Here is a 20737-nt window from a genome sequence, read left to right as displayed (position 1 = left end):
TTTAACTTAGGCAGCATCTATGAGTAAATATTGGCATTTTGCCTTTCTCTATTCTGCATGGCTGCTGCTGACCAATCTTTTGAAAGGAAGTAAGATTCTGCATTGTGGCAGAAAAAAGGCTCAGGTCAGTACAAAGGAGGAGCCAGGAGGATTGTTGATAATGATGAAATGGCCCATAGGATTCTTTCATTTCTTTCCCAAATCCAGGTTGTTCTGCTTCGCAGTTATTTCTGGTTTTGTTTTCTGCTTGTGTCCGACCTCACTGGTCTATTGTAAACACCACAGGTAAGAGCTAAGAAAATTACTGGAGCCCAAGTGCTCTTGGAGATGGTGCCAGATTCCACTTCTGCACTAGGTTATTATCTATTTTGGGACGAGGAACTGCTAATGTGTTATCTATACATATGCAGTAGCAACAGTTGTAATGAGTACTTGCTCAGCATGTGGTATTTCAAAGCTCCCCGTGCAGCATTTGAGTTCAGTGTTTCTAGAGGCAAATAAATGGTGCTGTGTGTGGGTATGGACCAGGGCTGGGGATGCAGGAAGGTCAAAGGGATTGGGAGGGAAAACTGTGCAAAAAGGATGTCATTACATATGCATGTGCTGCAAGAAGATCTTACTGATGACCCTAATTGACTGAATTATATGTCCATTTTAATAATGAAAGTGAGAAATTTTAAAGTTTTACATCCGGTGGTGACAGTACCATCTCAGAAACATCTTGTTGTACCATATATATCTCTGCTTAGTTGTAGAAGAGCCTTGATGTGGTCAGGCATTTGAATTCCTCTGAGGTCTCCTTTTCTAACTGGATTTTTATATTTTATTCTGCTTTACCTAGTCACCAGGTACCTGGACATCTCAACACAGTAAGACCGATTAAAAGAGTATCAAAGAAAGTTCTGGGACTCAATTACAGAAAATTGGTGGGATGTAAAGCCTCCTTGGCTAGTATGATTATATTTTTATATGAAATAGTTGAGGCTAACAGGAATGTAGGCTTGATTACTTTTTAATTTCCTAATAATGCAGTAGTGAGCCTGAGTAGGGACAAGAATCATATAAACACATCTGAATTCTAATTAAATTACCATATACTTCTCATACAGTAGAAGTTATGATAATTAGATGCTTTGTCATTCATATAAAAAAGACCATTGAAAACGTACTAAAACTTGTAAGGATTCAGAGTCCAGATTTTAGAAAATTAGGTATCTTTTACTGAGACTTTTAATTAGACTCAGGCTGTGATATTTTGCATGAATGTGTAGGCAGGTTGAACAGAAACACTATTTCTTGAGCCTATTTATTGGTGTAGCTGGGAATGGAGTTCTGAGCTCCTGGAAAGAGTCGAGTGAATGTAGGAGGCAGCGAGTTCCTTGCTGTGGGTCACAGTCACTGTGATCCTCCTTGTGCTGCTGCTTCCACTCCAGGTGTGTACCTGCATGCAGCTTGCTTTCCCCAAACTCTTGTTTTTCAGTTATTTGGAATTGAACTTGGAAAGATGTCACAAATTCTCCCTTTTGTTCTTCCATGTCTGTTATGGAGGTGCTGACAGGTAGATTGATGGGAGCTGAAAGATTATTACTGGTGTTGTGGGAGCTGGATACAGGATGTGGAATTCTGCAGCTTAAAAGATAATTGCTGAAGGATTTTCTGCACTCCAAAGTGAATGGGTTAACTCCAGATGAACTTTCTGAAACTTCTGATGATTGCAGCATTTAGAAAAAAACTCAGACTTGGTTGTTGCACAGGCTGATAAAGAAGACAAATACCTTTTCCTTTGTGCAGTACCCACAAATCAGACTCCAAGTCAGCTGGGAACACCAATGGTTGTAGAGACCCAAGGAGGCAGTGTTTTGTCAGTTCACTAAACTAAAAGATGAGTTGCTGTCACCTCTCCCCATTTGATAAAAGTAAATGTTAACAACAGGCACCACCCTTATATTCAATTGAATTCACATTCTTTCTTTGTGAATTGAATGAATTTAATGTTCCTTGTAATCGATGTTATTGATTCTCTTCTAGTTCTGCTTATGATAACGTCAACAAAGTTCGAGTTGCTATAAAGAAAATCAGTCCCTTTGAGCATCAGACGTACTGCCAGAGAACTCTGAGAGAGATCAAGATCCTGCTGCGCTTCAGGCACGAGAATATTATTGGAATAAATGACATTATCAGAGCTCCAACTATTGAACAGATGAAAGATGTGTATCCTTTCAAAGCGATGTTTGGCATCATTAGAAATGGTTGCCACATCTCTTTTGATTGTTTTTTTCCCTTCATGCTCTTCCTTCCTAAATATTAATAAAAGTTGGCTTCTGTCATTGTAAATCAAAAGGGAAATTTATTTGATCAGTTTATAGATTTGATGGAGATGAGCAATAGTTTTATTCTTTCTTTTCCAGGAAAACAGAAAGATGTTAACTTCTATCTTCCCAGGCAAAGAACTTAACATTGTAGAGAAGATTTAGTTTAATCACATAATTCTAAAACTATATTTGCTCTTAGAGCTGCTGTTAGAACTGGTTGCTTTGAGGAGAAAGTAAAATGGCCAGACTCTGCTATAATTGTCTCAAATTTTCTTGAGTTAAGGGGGAAGAAAATTTTACTTAACTCAATCCTGTCAAAACAAACAAAAAAATCCCTACTTCTAATTTTCATTGCAGTCTTATTAAAAAATCATCTGAGTATATTGGGATTTAATTTTGGTAAGAGAAAGACTGTTGTGTTCAGTATAGCATAATAAATATATATAGTAGAGAAGAATAGCTGAATTTTTTAAATGGGGAGATGGTAGAGGAAAATGATCAGAAATTTTGAGATCTTCTACATTCCTGCTTTTATGCAACTGCAGACAAGTATCTTGAAAGCTTATTACTCATTAACCAAAAAACCACCCTTTGTTTCTTGGCAAGCAGGATAAGAATCAGATGAAATTAAGATTAAAAAGTCAAGCTCTACTATGAAGAAATAGAGGTTTATGATGATTAATTTGAGAGGATCACATGCTGGTGCCTCTTTATTCTATAAAGGGCTGCATCATTTAACAGGATTGATTGGATTCCAAACTTCTAAAGCAAGAATCAGCTACATGGTTTCATAATTGTGATCAGACATATAAGATAGAAAAAATGTTGTAGAAGTTTCCTTGGGTGCTGTATGTTGATATCTGCCATGACACCGAGTTTTTTTGCTGCCTTACATCTGCTGCCTCACAGATACATTGTGCAAGATCTTATGGAGACAGATCTTTACAAGCTCTTAAAGACTCAACACCTCAGCAACGACCACATTTGTTACTTCCTTTACCAGATTCTGAGAGGGTTAAAATATATCCATTCAGCCAATGTGCTTCACCGTGACCTCAAACCTTCCAATCTGCTGCTTAACACCACGTGTGATCTCAAGGTGAGCTGAAATTTCTTACAGATTTTCCTGCCATGGTCTTCATCAATGAACTGCTCTAACCATTAATGTGGGGTTTTTACTGGGTATTAATGCGATCTTTATCCCGGAAAGATTGCCAAAACGTTATTTGGTTTGATAAAATAATTATCAAGATTTGAGTGACTAAGAATTTGTTAGGCTGCTGTAATGAGTGCATCACTGTTTCCATCTGGAGGCTGACTTGGAAACAGCCTCTTTGAAAGCTGGGTGAAAATACTGATCTGAAGCAGTACTGATCGTGTTCACCTCAAAAGTAAACTCAGAATTGTGTATGTTTCAAGATTTGGTTTCTCTGTTTACACTGTTAATGTTTTGTTGTTGGAAGAGGGCTTTGTATTAGTGGGCAGCTAAAGCGGCATATGAGATTCAGTGCTGATTAAATGCACAGCAATTTACAGCAACTTACAGAGGGAATGTTCCTAATTTGCATTTCCAGTGATGAGCTCTGTACTCGTTAATACTACAGAAGGATGAGCTTAGAGCCGTTATGATTCTTGGAAAATGTCAGCTCAGTGCTTAGTGGCATTCAGAAAAGCAAACCAAGTGTGAAGAATTGGAACAGAAATAGAGAATAAAACAGAAAACATGCCATTCTGTACCTTTCAGTTGGTTTTGAGTCTTCAGTATGATCATAGTTATCATACTTCTCCCTGTGATATGAGGAGAGCAGGATTTCAAAGTACTGCTCCATATCACAAAGAGCTGTTTAGCTTGGATCTCCTCTGCTGGAAGGCACTGCATGAGGAACAGAGGAATCCAATAGAGCTTGATAGCACTGCTAACATTGTCAGTGCATAGGGAGCAGCTGTGCTCACTGCCCTTACCTATGGAGAAGGCTGGGGGGCAGGAAAGGAGCAGGTGGAGTTTACTTGCAGCATTGTTAAGCTGTGGAATTTGGTACCACAGAGCACTGTAGATATTGCAGTTTTTAAAAAACCACCAAGCAAGTTAGCAGAAAGTACCCTTTATTGAGTATTGCTTGTGGTTTAGAGTCCCACAGTGGCAGATCTGTGGAAGATGAGAGAGGCATTGGAATACGTTCCCTTTTACACTGTACATCGTGTATTTGCTGCTGGCCACTGCTGGAGGGGGATTGCAGAGTTTACCGTGTTTGATCTGAGGTGGTACAACTGTGTTTGTTGAATGCTGTGTTGCTCCGAATTACCCTTTGTTTTTTAGTGTAACTCTAACTTTCTCAACCAACAAACCACAAAACAAGAATACTCTCTTCAAAATGTGAACCAGTTGTGGGCTGTACAGGTTTGTCACAATTCCAGGAGTGTCACATAATTCCTTGCTGTTCGTGTGCTGGTCCCTTCTAAAGACTGGCTACACGATCAGTTCCATCTACATAATGAAAACTCACAATTATTAAAACAATGAAGAATTGTTATCTACAGCAATAGGCATGAAAAGAAAGTGATGAGGGAGGGATTTTTTTTTTAAGGAAAACTAGAAGTTAGTGTCTGTTTCAGGATTTTACAAATTATTCTAGAGATGCAACTATTTGTACCACCATCTCATCAGTAACAATTAAACTTAATGTCTCTGCTTTTATACAAATACACAGAGGGACAGGCTACTCAACAATACAACTGCAGATATTTCAGTATGTTAGTAGTACTGATGGTGTCATTTCATTTGCTTAGTAAATGGTCGAGTGTACGTGATCCTCCTAAATCTTCCCATCTGCTTGATAGCTTCATCCAATTTTAAGCCATCTCTGTTTAAAAGAGCCCTGATACAGATTGCAAGAACATTGTTTTCAAGAAGTGGAAGCTAAATATATAAATAGGATGCTGAGTTTATTTATTTATTTATTATTTTAAAAATTATTTATTTAGCTGGGAAGTAATTTCTTCTGTCTCTCCAAGTCATGAAGCACTGACTTGCACACCTAGGTTTTTCATTATGCAGTTTTTTATTCTCTGCCATGACTTAGTAAAAATGCTCAAGCATTTTTTTTATATTGCTCTCAGATGATTTATTTTATTTTTGTTGTTGTTTTCCTTCACGTGGAGAACCTAAAAACCAGCTCCTGGTGTTTTTCGTGCTGCACATGATCATTTGTACGGCATAGTGGCCCCACAGCCCCTTCCAGCAGGGCAGCTGCTCTCAGTGTGTCACTGTTGGCACAGGGTGAGAAGTGTCTGCCCTCCCCAGCCACAGGCAGAGCTGTGCCCGTCCCTCTCCCGGGGCTGCAGGCAGAGCCCTGCGTCTCCAGCGTCCCTTTCACTCTGTGCTATGGCTCCTGTCAGCTCTGCAGCCAAAACCTTTTCTTTGCAGCTTCAACCTTGAAGTCTTTCTCACTAATGGTGTTTCTGCTTTTCTGCTTAACCTGTTTCTGCTCCAGTCAGCGGGGGCTTTTTGTCATTTTAATGAGCTCTCTTTGTCATTATTCTTCCTTTCCATCCCAGGAGCATTTTTCTACTTGAGTTGAGAGATTCAGAAACATCTTCTGTAATTCAGTTCTTGCTTTTCACTGTGGACCAGAGAGTGTCTTTCTTCTTTTGTTTTAATAGTAACAAACCCTAGCGCTTTGCTTTTGTGTAATACTGAAATTCTGCTCAAGTCTCCTTGCCTGTAATCTTATCTAGCTTTTTCTGATGTTAGGAGGAAGAGATTACAACAATTTTGCCTGCTGCATAATTATTTTCTGAAGTCTCTAAGCTGTCCTCTACAGTTTCTTCATTTGTGTCTTTAGAGGAAGCTCTTCTGATTATTTGTACTGAGTCTCTGTGTAAGCTGCTAATTGCACACAAGGCAGCTGCTCTGTTCCTGTAGCCCGGGAGAACTTTGCCATACTTAAAAAAGGTTCATTTTGGGGTTGTTTTCTAAGGATTCAGGGAGCTGGGTTTATTCTTTTAATATGTAGCTAAAGTAATGGCATGTAGCTTGGCTTATGACATTCATTATTTCCTTTTCTTCAGACCCTCTGTGTAACAGTCAGCTGCTGAATTTTGCCTTTCAGATGTAGCTTTTAGTCAGCTGAAATATTTCTTCCCTAACTGATCTATCAGTTATTTCACTGACAGGCTGTCCCTATAGGAAAATTAAGAAATATCTGCCAGGGCAAAGTGAGGTTTCTGTGGTTTTGGTAGGATTTTCCATTACTGACTTTATTGACTACAGCCTATTTTCACTTCACATTTTCAATATAATCACTGTACACAATTGACTATCTAAGAGTAAATATTATAAAACAAATGTAGCAGAGGAACCTCCCACTGTTTGCCACTCCTACATTTGATGCCTGCTCTTTCTGAGAGTATGTATTCTTTCATGGAAATACACTTCGTGTGGCAATCATAACCTGCTGTTTTTTGGGGGGCAGCAGAAACCTGTGAATGTGTCTAATGTGCCACTCAACAAACTTGCCATTGACCTTTGGGATGGTAAGAAAGGAACAGCTGCTCTGCTCTACAACAGTCTGACTTCACATTTTCAATTTTCCTTATTTCTCTCTAGACACTGAACAGCTCTGAAAGCCATGAAGCCTCCTTACCAGAGCATAACTAAAAACACCTTTTTCTTTTTGCTGAACTCGCTAGTCTAAATCAGTATTTGTTTTTCTTTTCATCGTTAGATAAAACCATTTTCCTTATAAGGGATTGAGAAATATTTTCTTGCTTGTGTTTGTTTTTGGGGGATTTTTTTTTTTCGTCTTTTAGGCTTATGCTTCCTTCAACAGCCCATAATCTCTCCAGTCTACCATTATCTCATGATTGGATAGGTTGTTTTTCATGCAAAGAAGCAGTTATGATGATAGCTTTTGTAAAATAGGGTGTTGAACTTGGTTACAAATGTGTTGGTTGCTAATAATGTTTTCTGGAAGTCTTAATTGCTTTTCTTCTTGTTTTCTGGTGAGTTTCTAAGAGGTTGGAGCAATGTATCTTTGCCTGTTTGGCAAAGGTGCTGCAAGCAAGCCCATAGTGGAATATAAATTGTGAACTGTTCATTCTTCCTGGCCCCTGAATGGCAGTTGGATATTCTTTGTAATTGATCCAAAACATTTTTCTTCACCTTTGTGCAATAATTTGCTTCTGAAAACATAGGTTGCCATCACTGTGTTTGTGGGTATTACCCACACCCCGAGTCATTGATTGGGGAATGGTGAATTAGTAATGCTGTAATATTGGAAATGTGTGTCTAATGTGCCTTTTTTTTATTTACTTCTCTAAAACCAGATTTGTGATTTCGGATTGGCTCGCGTTGCAGATCCCGATCATGATCACACAGGATTCCTGACAGAGTATGTGGCCACACGTTGGTACAGGGCTCCTGAAATCATGCTGAATTCTAAGGTAAGGCCTGCACTGAGCTGCTGGGGTGCTGCTGTGGCTGCTCCTTCCATTGTGAGCTCCAACTCTGCTTCCCCCTTCTGTGCTTTTAGGATCAGAACACACTCACAGGCTTGGAGAAAAGTGGGCAGGGGTTTCCAGTGGAGCTCCTGGCTTTCAATAAATTGTGATTTCAGAATCAATTGTTGGGTAATAGAACTGAGTAATCACGTGCTCAGCTTCCCACACGTGCAGTTCCTTGCCAGTCATGAGACTGCCTCCATCACCTGCTGTGCCACTGAGCAGGGCAGGAGTGGTAGGAATGAGCACTCTACTGCTGCCTCCATCAATGCTGCAAATGTTGCCTTAACGTTATCTTGACATTTTAATTTAGGTTTAGAATGTATAATGAGGGTGAATCTTATTCTGAATGAAAGCATGTCATCTTTCTTATGTGTCAGTCTTAATTGCATCCCCATAGTCTTCATGAAATCATTCCTTTGGTTTTTGTATATTTGAAATGACTGTTGTGTTCTGTGGCTGTTTTAAGGTGCATCCAGTCCCTGTGTGGGTGGTGGGTGTCCTTCAGAACCTCTGTGTTCACTCTCACAGCCAGACACTTGGTAGCAAAACACCTGGGTGACACCTGGAATATTATATTATATTATAATATATTATATTCTGGGATGGCTGTTGTTCCTGTAGGATTTACAGCTTTTCCAGTTGCTAGGTTTGTTTTATTGTGGCAACAGCATGTCCAAATTTCCAAAACCTTTTAGTTTAAATTTGTTATAAAATTAGGTAATCTCAACAATTTGCAGTTGGTAGCAGATTTAGCTAAACTTAAAGAACCCTTGTGGAAAACCGTATCTTAGAGACTTCAGTTCTTGCTACCCCTTCAAAGTAGTGTTTTGATATATGGTTCTTAATTATTTCATTTGTACAGAAAAACCAAACAGCATGAACAAGCATGACTCATCTAAAACAGAAAAATATTATTGGTGTGCACTTTCACAGTTTAGTAAAGTAACAGGTTGCTGCTATTATGCAAAAATTTGACAAAAATGTGTTTCTGCTTCACTTGCAGGGTTACACCAAGTCTATTGACATCTGGTCAGTGGGCTGCATTCTGGCAGAGATGCTCTCCAACAGACCCATCTTCCCAGGAAAACACTACCTTGACCAACTTAACCATATCCTTGGTAAGCTTTATGGAAAAGCAGCATTCCACATCCATATGTCTCTCCTTCATGTCTGCCAGCTGGGCTGCTCTTTCCCCACTGGGTCACTGTCTCAGGTGTGGATCTGCAGGTGTGTCTGCTGTCCCCTCTAGTTATTTTTGCAGCAATTGCTATGGGTAATCATTGTTTTGGGGACAACTAGAGACTACTTACCAATTTATTGATTACATCAGCAGATATATTTTTAAAACACAATTAAAAAAAATTAAAGCTAATATATTAATAAGTCCAGGCCATATTGTAAAAAGATTCTATAGGCACACCACTTACTGGGATCTTTCTTAAGAGATTATAGATCATTAGAAAACTCAGATCCATTTATTTACTTAAAAAAAAAAATTAATAAAAGTTTCTAAAAACTCCTTAGGTATTCTGTATCCTTAAAACATTTGGTCTGAAATCTCTTTCCCAGCAGTTTTAATACTGAGTTTTAGCAGATATGATACAGCTGTATTAAAGGGCTTTTCATAGAATGCACTATTGTTTGTATTCATATTTTTTAGGTATACTTGGATCCCCTTCCCAAGAAGATTTGAATTGTATAATAAATTTAAAGGCCAGAAACTACTTGCTTTCCTTACCACACAAAAACAAGGTACCATGGAACAGGCTGTTTCCAAATGCTGACCCCAAAGGTATTTTATACTCTATTACATTATCAAAGTCAAAGCAGGATGGGAGCTTTTATAACCTAAGAATTTATGTTTATATTGGAAATAGAACATGCAGGTGCCTTAAAATAGCACTGCAAATCTAATATAAAATCATAAACCAGCACAAAGCCCTCACACTAGTTTATCTTTTCACTGCATTTTTTAGTAACTCTAAGATTACCTGTTGTGGAGTTTAGTCTTTAACTTACATGTGAAATCCAAACTCTTGTCACTGTCCTTGGAAGCACAGGACATTATTCAAGTTCAGAACATCAGCACTGGATTTCAACCCCAGCATCAAACAAGTCTTGAACTTTGTTTCTAACATCAGGTAGGAGGCAGCTGCTTGCTGCTGCCCTGGGTAGAGTTTGTGCAGACTGTGCATCAGCTGTAGGTCAGACAGGGTCTAGTCAGTGAGTGGAGTCCTTAGGTACCATGAGAGCTTAACATTTCATGGGTTAAAATATTTAGTTAGGATATGTGGAGCAAAAGTTACAAAAGCAAGGAATATAATAATAGTTAACCTTTCGTAACAAGGCTTTAGTAAAGGGTAAATATGATTTTGTTTTGCTAGATAGCTATTAATTTACCTTTTATATTCAACTTCATACAGTTTAAGGGTGGTTGTTCATAGTACAGTGCTCTTTTACCTGCTCTAGCACAATTTGTAAGTCACTTCTTTTTTAACTGATGTGATAATTTACTCTTAGTGGATATGATCAGGTACTGAATTACCATGTAAAAGCTGATTTCTGCAGATGGAACTGTATGGAGTAGATGATCCCTGTCATTGAGGAAAACAGCAGTGATTTATTCTGCTTTTATAATAGTTCTGATCAGTGTGAGATTCCTCCCCGTAGGCTTTGACAGCACAGATGACGGCAGTGCTGGTACCTCAGCTGAGGGGGAATGTGCTGTTGGGTGCAGCACATTGGCAGTGGCACCCGAGGGCAGCTGTGCCAGGGCAGCTGTGCCAGGGCAGCTGTGCCAGGGCAGCTTTCAGGGCAGGAGCAGCGCTGTGCCCCACGTGCCCCGGCTGGGGCTGAGTGCAGGAGCTGCCAGCGCTGAGGGAACCACAGCAGAACTCAGTGATGGTTACATTGCAGGTCTGAGGCTTTTGGAGCTGCCCTCGAATGCACGTGGGTCTCCTGTGCAGGGCTGGGTTCTGCAGAGCCTGGAGCAGCTCACTGCAGTGGGAGGGTGATGGTGATGGTGATGGTGCCTCCTCCCTCCCCAGGCTGCTCTATGACCTGAGGTCACAGGTGTGCTCCTTATCTTGGTGCAAAGCTGCAACTGCTGCACTGCAACAAGAAGCCTCTGTTAAAGTTCTGGTTCATAAATTATGTGGTGAGAAGAAATGTGATGGAATTTAGGATACTGCAGATATTCTAAGGCTTCTTGCTCCTGTATTCAGTGTTTTCTCTTCTTGGAAAAGGAAAATGTGTTACAGGCAAAGTAGCTGACCAACTGCAGTAGCACTGATTTGTGATGCCTGTCCAGAGTTTCATCAGACCTCACTCTGTGTCTTACTGGATCTTCAGGTTCTTTATGGATTCTTTACGAGTTGTCTTCAACAGATTTTGCCTGAATCTCATGAATATAAATGTATTTGCCTCTTCCCTGGAGAGTATCTTCTGTGCTGCTGGTCGTGCCAGAATATTTCACTGTGATGATCTAGAACTCCTAATGACTTCTGGATGATATTTTCATCCCTAAACAGCCAAGTTTTCTTTTCAGAATAAGAACATATTCATAATTACTTCTTTCAGAAAAGTTCCATCTTAGTTTGGATTTTGGTGCAAAAATCCAAAGCATTTTTCTGAGGGAAGAAAAAGTCTCATCTCTTTAATTTCTGTTGTACCAAAGGATTCCGTGTTTCTTGTATTGCCATCCCTTGTGGGGCTGAAGGGCTTTGGCAGGGTAACACCCCCTGTGGAGCAGGCGGTGCCCAGGAGTGCAGAGAGGGGCAGGCACGGCCTCTGTGCCCGTTACAGCTCCCAGCTACAGCGGGGGGCTCCAGGGGTGCCCTGCCTTTAGCACAGACCTTGGCTAGTGGGTATTGTCTGGGTAAGGTCAGGGTTTGTAACACTTCTGTGGAGTGTGTATTAAACCCTTGCTCATTTTTTTCCTCTTAGCACTTGATTTGTTGGATAAAATGTTGACCTTTAATCCTCATAAGCGGATTGAAGTGGAGCAAGCTTTAGCCCATCCATATCTGGAGCAGTATTATGATCCAAGTGATGAGGTAAAGACATTGTTAAAATGTAAACTTTGATAAAATGATCCAGCTGATTATTTTATACTTTAGTTTAAGGGTAATATGTCTTCTACACTAATGGAATTGAAGAACAAATTGCATCAATTTACCAAAATTTGTATTTCTCATTTTAGTACAATACTTAGGAGATGCTGCACAATAAATAGATACTAAGGTGCCCTCCCTCTCCAGAAAATGGAGATTCTCAGCTCATATGTGGCCTGGTTTCATAATGTCTGAGGTAAAGGAGGAGAATGACTGAGTTTGCCATCAGATTGTGCTCTAAAAACCCTGAATTAGAACTGGCTGTAGTTTATGTACAGTTCTGAGGAGATTTCTGACTCCTTTTTGTGAAGAAATAGGGGAGGAGGAAATAAGCTAGATATGTTTATTCCAAGAAATAAAAATGTATAAGATAATTGTTTTCTTCAAGTGGATACTGAGTTATGAGCCTTGAATAAATATTTCAACTTTGTGGTTTGGATTTGAGTAGGTACTTACTGTGGTTGATGTGAAATTTGGTAAATTATTACATAAAGCACAAATAGGACTAATAGGGGAAGTTCTCCCTTGAAGACTGCTCAGTGTTAGATATTTTTGTGAAGGACATTTTTAGATTCTTTTCCCCATCCATAAAAGGACTGCATGAAATTCAACAGCGCAGTGACATTAAAGTAATCTCTGTTTTTTTGTTTTTTTTTTTTGTATTGTTAAGCCTGTAGCTGAAGCACCCTTCAAGTTTGATATGGAGTTGGATGACTTGCCGAAGGAAAAGCTGAAAGAATTGATTTTTGAGGAAACTGCAAGATTCCAGCCAGGATACCGATCTTAAATTGTGCATAGGTAAAGTCACAGCAATGGGGGATGCTCAGGCAGGGGGAAAATTTGGGACTTTGGTGCTGCTGGTGAAGTGTGAAGGACTTGCCTTTCCCAGTGCCCAGTGATTTCCTGTCCAAGGAACTGACCCAGTCCTGTCCTGTTTTTGAGGAAAGTTTCTGTTTCCCCACAGCATTGAAGTGTCACATGGAATCCAGGCAACTGTCTGAGGTGTTTACCTTGTTTGTAGGTTACATTTAGGGAACAAGAATTGCATTTCAATAGTCCTGCTTAGAATAAAAGCAATGGTAATGCTTTGAAATGCAAATTTGTTAAAAAAACATTTTAAGGAGCAATGTTCTTCATATATTACAGATGCATAATTTTGTCATATGGCTTCAAACACTTTTTAAAAAACTTCCTCCTATATGTAATGTACAGAGGAGAAATCTCTTAAATTATTTTAAAGGAAAAAAACCCAGACATGAAACTTTAGTATGAATTATCTTTAGTTTTAAGTAGCTCCCAAATAGTGTGAGTAAATAAGAATAGGTATTTAAATATTCATAAATTATTTATGACTAATTTTCCTAGTATTTTGATGGTCTAAAAGTTTAAATTAAAATGAAATTTACTGATATTCACTGGCTGACTTTTTTTAAATCAATGAGCTTAATTGATCTTCCTGTACCACAAAGCTTGCAAGTCTCAGGAGTTTCATATCAAATTGGTCAAACACTGATTTGACTGGAGTACCTGTGAAACTTCTGTGATACTAATGGGGAAAGTATCCAAGTTTTATGAGTGGAAAGGAAAAACAAGCCAAAGGCAACAGGCTGCCCTGGGTTGCCTGGTTTGTGCTGTCCTCCCTCAGAGCAGCATTCTGCAATCTCAGCTTTGTGTGGGCAGTTCCAGCAGGAAGGTGAAGTTTTGAGCCAGGGCGCTTCCTTGCTGCCAGAAATCCACGGCTCTGCTGGCAGCGTGCTGGAGCTTTGTGGCTTTGCTATAAGCAATAATTTTTCTGCACTAAAAATGAGATTTCAGTTTCTACATTGCATATATCCCCAGGTTTTCATTTAATGATGAATTAATAGGAAAGAAAAAAAAAAAGTGGGGAAACTTTTAAAAATGCAGTTTTTACTTTAATAGGATAACTGCTGTTGCTACTGGCTTGAATATTTAGATGTATAGAAGCTCACACATTATCAAATTTCAATTTTTACAAATACTGCATTTTGTTTATTTAAGTTTGTTAGATGATATTGGAGCTGTTGTAATAATTAGAAGGTATGGAAATCTGAGGTTCACACACTAGTTGGCATTGTTAATAGAGCAGACCTGGGACACAGTAACTGACAGGTGTTAATGTCTCACCCGTGTTTTCTGTGTGAGAGCAGAGCTGTGGATGCACACATGGTGGAAGAAAGTTAGATAGATTTTTAGCATCAAGATGAAGCCTGTTCCTGGTAGACTGTAGTCTCAAGCAAGGACAGTGAGTGGTTACTGCTGTGGTAAATCATGGTTTGTGATCTCTTGCTTGCCTCGCTGCCCAGACCATACTTACCTAGGTTGTATTAGGGATTAAGGGATAAAAGGATTAGGGATAAAGATATCAGTGATCCGTTGCTAGCAGAAGTTTCTGGTTTGATAACAATGTTACCTTCAGATGCTACTATGCAGAGTTGATTTGGCTGGCACAATGCTGAAATTGAAATATTGTATTTAGCTGGATAATATGCTGGTAATGTGGGGTTAGGATTGCCAGCTGTGCCACAGCACGACAGTTTGAACGTGGCTGCTTGACACCCTAGTGAGGGCCAGTCCCCAGGAGCTGGCTTCAAATGCACAGTAACAGTGTCCTGCTGTGCACTCCTTTCCCCTGCACACTCCCCTGTGCTTTATCAGCCAGCTCTTCTCACGGAGATGTTTCCCGAGATTCAAAGTGTCCCCTGGGCTGTGGGTTTTGGAATTGAGAAGCAATATGAAAATAACAGATTTTTGGTTCAGACAAACAATGTACTTCTTTGATTAGTTATGTTTAATCTTCATAATATTTTGAAGAATTAATAGTTTAAAATTGAATGCCCTGATGTCCACTGTTTCCAAATTCTTTTTTAACATCTGTAGATCCTGCTGGCTCTGGCTCATGGTAAACACAGTGTGTACAGAACACAGAAATAGGAAAGGGCTTATTTTAAAAGCTGATGTTAAATTTCCTTCACTGAAATGTGTTTCTGCTCTCTTTTGTAGGACAAGGACTTAAAGGACTGGGCATGCTCAAACGTTGCTGTTCCTCTTCCCAGTTCTTTATTGTTGGTCATGTCTTGTGGCCTCTCTCAGCTTATCCACTAACTCCTTTGAGCCATTCAGGAGGGCGGTTCCTGGTAGTTTTGGCTTTTCATGCTTTCAATGAATCTTTTAAGCCTGAAGAATTGTAATTGACACTCCTATGCGTAATGCCCATTGTTGACCTGTTGCAGTACTGTACTGTACGTGCACCTACTGCTGCCCGTGTTTTAACTGCTTGCTTTCTGGTTTGAAAGATGCAGTGGTTCCTTTCACTCCTGGATCAATATCCAAGAAGATAATTCATTAACCTGTAAGACGTTTACACCATGAACTATGTATTTCTGACTTTACTGAAGTCGCTGGCATTTTTTTTTTAGAAAAGCTACTATTCAGGGCACTTTAAGTCAGTGACATCCCAGATTTTTTTTTTGCACGTCCTTTTTAAATAGAAATGGTTGGTTAGCATCCAGCAGAGTGTACCATTATGCTATGGATTGCAGCATAAGTTGTGTTCATGTTAATCTTGCTTATGCACTTGTTTGGGTGTCCTGTGCTGTACATACAGGTATTCTATCCAGTGTAAGAGCCACATAGGAGCCCAACTTAACTGAATTCATCTGAGAAACATTTTTCCATGTATTGATAAAATTTGTACCTTTTTCTCCCTGCTTTTTCTAAGAGAGATCATTTAAAGTTCACCCACGTTGGAGGCATAGTACTCCCAAAGTTCCTATCATGCAGTAGTGTTTGTACACCTGTGCAAAGGCAAGGTGGCAGCTGCAGCTGCTCTTTGCTCCCTGGGTGCTGGAAGGGTTAACACAGACCACGATGGCACCATGACCCCATGGCCAGTGCATTTCCTGGGCAAGGCAGCCGTATCTGGTGGCAAGCAAGAAACCAAAATATGATGTTAATTAACTCAGTCTACATCCTGCATACCAATGAAATGCTTCAAATGAGGATTGATAGTTTTGACATTTGAATCTAATCACTGACATTCAGATTCTTGCAGAGAGGAACACTGCATCTTCAAATGAGAAAGTTTGATTTTACTTTTGCTCCTACAGCATGTCAGCATCTCAAGTTCATTTCTTGCAACCTACACTATGGTGATTTGTAATCAAGCCTCCATGAGCTCGTGACATGAAGTACTGTTCTGTTGTCAAGTACTATCAAACTTTTCTGATAATGCTGAGTTAGGACAACCAAACAAAGCTAGCACTAAATACCGTTTAAAATTGTATACCTTTTAATGATCTTTTCAAGTATTTGTTACTGAAATTGTATAATGTGGAGTTTACTAGGTGTTATGTTCCAGTGCAGTGCCTCCTTTTCTTTCCCCACTGCTCTCTGTGGTGAGAAATTTGCCTTGTTTAAAATAATTACTGTGCCCTCGCATGACTGTTAAAGCTTTCTGTGCAAAGATGATTGTCTAAGTGCCACATGCCTATGATTGAGAAAAAAAATAATCTATTGTTACCTCTGAGTTGTGTTCAACTGAAATGCTATTCAACAAATAACTTAGGAAAAATAGTTCTATTTTTAGCTTTTCATATCTCTGCTGTCTTTTTCTCATTTTATTTTGGCAGCAGTGAAGAATGGATTGTATAAAGACTGCTTGCTAATATGAACAAAATGCACTTGTAATTCCTGGAAATAAATTTAAATCTTATATCTTCACATTAACATTAAGATTTAGTTTTTGGTTTCCTCTTGGGTAATGTCTTTGAATGGAAATCAGGTTCAATTGCTACTGTAGTACATAAGGATGCTGGCTGGTTAATAACTCCAGGCTTCCTCATACCATTTAGTCTGCTCTTCAGAGAAATCTAGAAAGCCATTAACTTAGACTCCAGTAGATAAGGGTGCTTACAAGATTCCATTTCAAAATTTTCTTTTTCCTATAGTTTAAGTGTTAGTCTGCCAAAACTAATTTTTAATAAGAAGGGTTCATCTTTAAAGGGCATTTTCTATTAGGAAGTTCCTATGGTACATAAATCTCTGTTGTGGGGAACAAATTCGGAGCATTATCAGGACACTGCACAAGTGATCATGGAATCGTGGTATGGAACCTATGCTAAAAACATTTCTATAGAAAAAATATGCACTTGACTGTTGATACCAGTGTAGAAATTTCTCTTGACCTTTCTACACATCTTTACCAAAATGCTTTTCTCACTCAGTTTTGAAAAGTTGAAATATTTCTAGAATCTCTGCTACTTGCATGATCATCATTACAACAGGAATCATTTTTGGCATGGTTGGAAAGATGACTGTTACTGAAATTAGTTTGTAACACCTCCGTTTTAATTTATTAAGGAAGAACTTTGGCAGCTTACTTCACCTTTCTCTTTCCCAATTCTTTTTTTTAATACTTTCTTTAGTTTGGGATGCTTGGGGAGGTATAGACTTACCCTTGCATTCCCTCTGAGTGAGAAGCTGAGGGTTTGCTTTATCTAATGTCTGGTGCTTTTGGGCTTTCTTCCTTAGCTACTTTTGCTGAATCCAATTGGCATCCATCAGGATCCATAACCACATTCATCAGTCTTTTACTGAATTCAGTAAACATTGTTGGGTTGAATTTGTTGATGCGTCAAATGCTGAAGCACGATGGATTTTTTTTTTTTCTTTTGTCAGATTTTGAAAATAGTTTAAAGAAGGTGCCTCTAACAACACTGTGTTAGGTCAGTTATTTCATCATTTTACGTTGGATTCTTTTCTTTATGCAGTTTTTATATTTTTAGAGCAGAGAACAGCAACTCTTAATCAAAGTAGCATGCATATTTCATGGTAAAGATGCTTTGGGAATAAGGAATGTAAACAGTTCACTGTCAAAAACATTCCAACCTTACAGCTGAAGAAAAATATGCAAACACAAAATTCTCATGGATGCTTTGGCAAACAAGTGTCTGACTCTGCTGTCCTGCCTGTGGCCAGACTCTTCTCAGCCCTGTGACACCAGAGCTGGGCCGCGTGCGCCGGGAGCTTCTGGGAGTGGCAGTGGGGACAGAACTCGGCAGTGGCCAAACAAAACCTGAGGAGCTGAGCAGGGCTTTCCTTGCAGAATGAGAGAAAGAAAAACCTGTTGTTGCTGCCCACTGTAATATGCTACGATATATTTATACCATGTCGAAGTTGTTTGCTGAGCAACTGTACTATAGATTTAAACTTTATTAATATATATTTGCTTCTGTTAGTGTAGTTTATATAGTCCTTGGTTATTGATAAATTTATTGTGTTGTTACAGCACAGTGATATGGTATAAATATAGGTCTATACATACACACCATATACTTATGAATTTGGTCCCTTGCATAGTACTTTTATATTTGTACAGCAATGTCTTCAAGCAATCCCAGATTTTAGGGGAAATATTTTTGTAAATGCAGTGGTTTAAACAAAAAAGTCCAAACAATCCTTTTACTAAGTTTTAAATACATTTGTGGTTCAAAATGGTTTAGTTAACAATTGAATTCAAGACACTAAATTAGTGAAAAGTGCACATTAGTAAAGTGAAGCTTACAGTGGTTTTTGTAGCATGTGCTGTGATCAAACCAAGTGACACATCGGCGGAAATGTGAAAGTTGGACTACATGTGTAAATCTAGAACAAATTTCTAAAGGTTGCAGCTGGTTTACTTACTATTGTTGCCTTTTCTCGTGTTGTATCAGTGTAGAGCACTCTTAAAATACTCAAACTGCTTTGTCTTTGCTTTGTACTGTTGGTGCCTTCTTAGTCATGTACCCCACAAGTCCTGCATAGCTAATTTAGTTAATGGTAAGTTTAAAATAAAAAAGCAAAGGAAGATTTTATAAAAAATAAATAAATCATTTTCTGTATGTTCTTATTCATTGTAACAATTAAACATTTATATTGTGACAGATTTGTGATTTGGTTAATCTGTATAGATCAATTGTAAGTAGCAAAGGTTTATATTTCGTCTTATTCTTTTGATGTTGTAAACGTTTGTGATTTTCTTTTTTAAATCAGGTAACTTAATGTTCTGTTTTGTTTTTGGCATCTGAATCTTGTAAAAACAAATGCAAAGAAAATCATTAAATTGTGTCCCTGTATTACCAAACCAGCATAGTTCCGTGCATATCTAGAATGACTGGGACTTTGCTTTGCCCTGAGCTGGTCCATTGGCTGATCCAAAATTGCCCCTCCGTGGAAGTGCACAGGGAGCAGCCTGCAGGCAAGAGCTGTAACTGCTCAACGTGTGTGTCCCCCGTGTAACTGTCCCAGCTTGGAATTAAATTAGGGAAGCCATCAAAAAAACAAACCTCACAGATGAGCTTTCCTTATAGACAGGCAGAAATGTTTTATCTTTGGTGTGAGAAAATTATGAAATCTTGACCTGCTGAGTGATGCAAATCAATTCCAGTGTATCTGATGGTTCATGGGCTTTTTTGGTACTCTTTATGTGGATATTCATATTGCACTGTCCCCACAAAATCTTGAAAATTATTACTTGTGTAATCCTTAGAGGCCAGATGTTTTCATTTCAGTACAAAAAGGTTCTCTGACCAGGGGTTTGAAATGTGGAATTTCTGGGAGCAGTACAAGTAAGTTCATATCACTGTCATGGACTTTTAATTCTTCTTCGAAGAACTGAACTCTTAAAAGGTGTAGCTGGATAATGGCAGCTAAAAACTTCTCTAATTAATATGAAAAGGTAAAAAAATGTGACCTAAAACTAAAGAAAGCTTAACTATAACTGACAGGTCTGTAACAGCTCTGAGAATTGGCTTGTAAAAATTGATCTCTCATTCCCCTCCTTGGCTTTCACTGCAGACTACAGATTTTTTTTCCCCAAGAATAATACAGAATTTAATTTTTGCCATGTTTCTGTGTGTTCTTACATTTTTGTTGGCTGTGGCTGTTCCCCTGGGAGAAGGTGTGTTCACCATAGCATGTGCTTCCAGGAGGGACTTCAGGGTACAACTGCACAGCAGCTTGGCTCCAGGAAGGTTTTGACAAGCAACTGATTGACTGAATGTTGTGATCCTTGTTTCAGTGGGATTAGTTCGAAATACCACACAGATTTCCTGTGTTTCACCAGAACTGGCTGTAAGCTCTCCATCTGTAAGCTTCAGCTGTAGTGGGCACTCCTGAGCTGTTGGGCACATGGGGCAGGGTGGAGGCTGGTGGTTCCAGTGAGCACCCTCAGGTGCTGGGCAGATGCTGCACTCATACTCAGGAAGGCAGGCAAAGAGCTGCTTTTGAGAACAAGCCGTGTTTATTGGGAGAGATTAATGGAGGTCTGATGGCAGCAACTTGTGTAGAACTCTACCCAGGACTTTGCAGACCAAAGATAATTCTGTGTTGTGCATGTTTCATCTTCAGTTATTCTTTCTACTAAATTGCATGTATGTAACACTGAAAAATTTAAAGACGTTTGAGGCATGTAGAAGACTCAAAAAACCATCATTGCATCAATGTATGCTGTGTCTGGTGGTGGTTACCTTGCTCTGATGTGTCCTCTCACCACACGAGTCCAGGTAGCCTCAGAAAGAGTTCTAGAGCTGCAACTCTGCTTCCAAAGGCAACTTGAGTGTGTTTGCAAATCAGCCTGGTGTCAGAGGTGTTCACATGCCCGTTGGAGAGGCAGCCCCACTCATGTGCTGTTTGTGTGAAGCCTGATCTTGGGAGCTGAATGTGAGAACTGTTCTGTAACCCCTCTGGCTTTCCCCTGTAATTTATAAATTACACTGACGACTTTTCCTCACGTGTTTTCTAAAACTGCCTTTT

General features: G+C 39.2%; 1 protein-coding gene across 1 annotated transcript in view; it reads left to right on the top strand.

The window, feature by feature from the left end:
* Positions 1 to 19067, top strand: part of MAPK1 (mitogen-activated protein kinase 1) — a 33018-nt gene extending 13951 nt beyond the window's left edge. The window contains exons 2-9 of the mRNA XM_014894564.2: positions 2029 to 2211; positions 3222 to 3411; positions 7638 to 7754; positions 8818 to 8932; positions 9475 to 9606; positions 11760 to 11869; positions 12597 to 12724; positions 14948 to 19067. Of these exons, the coding sequence (XP_014750050.1) occupies positions 2029 to 2211; positions 3222 to 3411; positions 7638 to 7754; positions 8818 to 8932; positions 9475 to 9606; positions 11760 to 11869; positions 12597 to 12713 (964 nt within the window). The 3' untranslated portion in view covers positions 12714 to 12724; positions 14948 to 19067. The remainder of the gene's footprint in view (positions 1 to 2028; positions 2212 to 3221; positions 3412 to 7637; positions 7755 to 8817; positions 8933 to 9474; positions 9607 to 11759; positions 11870 to 12596; positions 12725 to 14947) is intronic.
* Positions 19068 to 20737: the final 1670 nt, after the last annotated feature.

The sequence above is a fragment of the Sturnus vulgaris genome, chromosome 19 (genome assembly GCF_052056855.1).
Source record: "Sturnus vulgaris isolate bStuVul1 chromosome 19, bStuVul1.hap1, whole genome shotgun sequence".
NCBI lineage: Eukaryota > Metazoa > Chordata > Aves > Passeriformes > Sturnidae > Sturnus > Sturnus vulgaris.
Note: the sequence above shows the minus strand (reverse complement) of the source record. Positions and strands in the feature narration are given on the sequence as shown.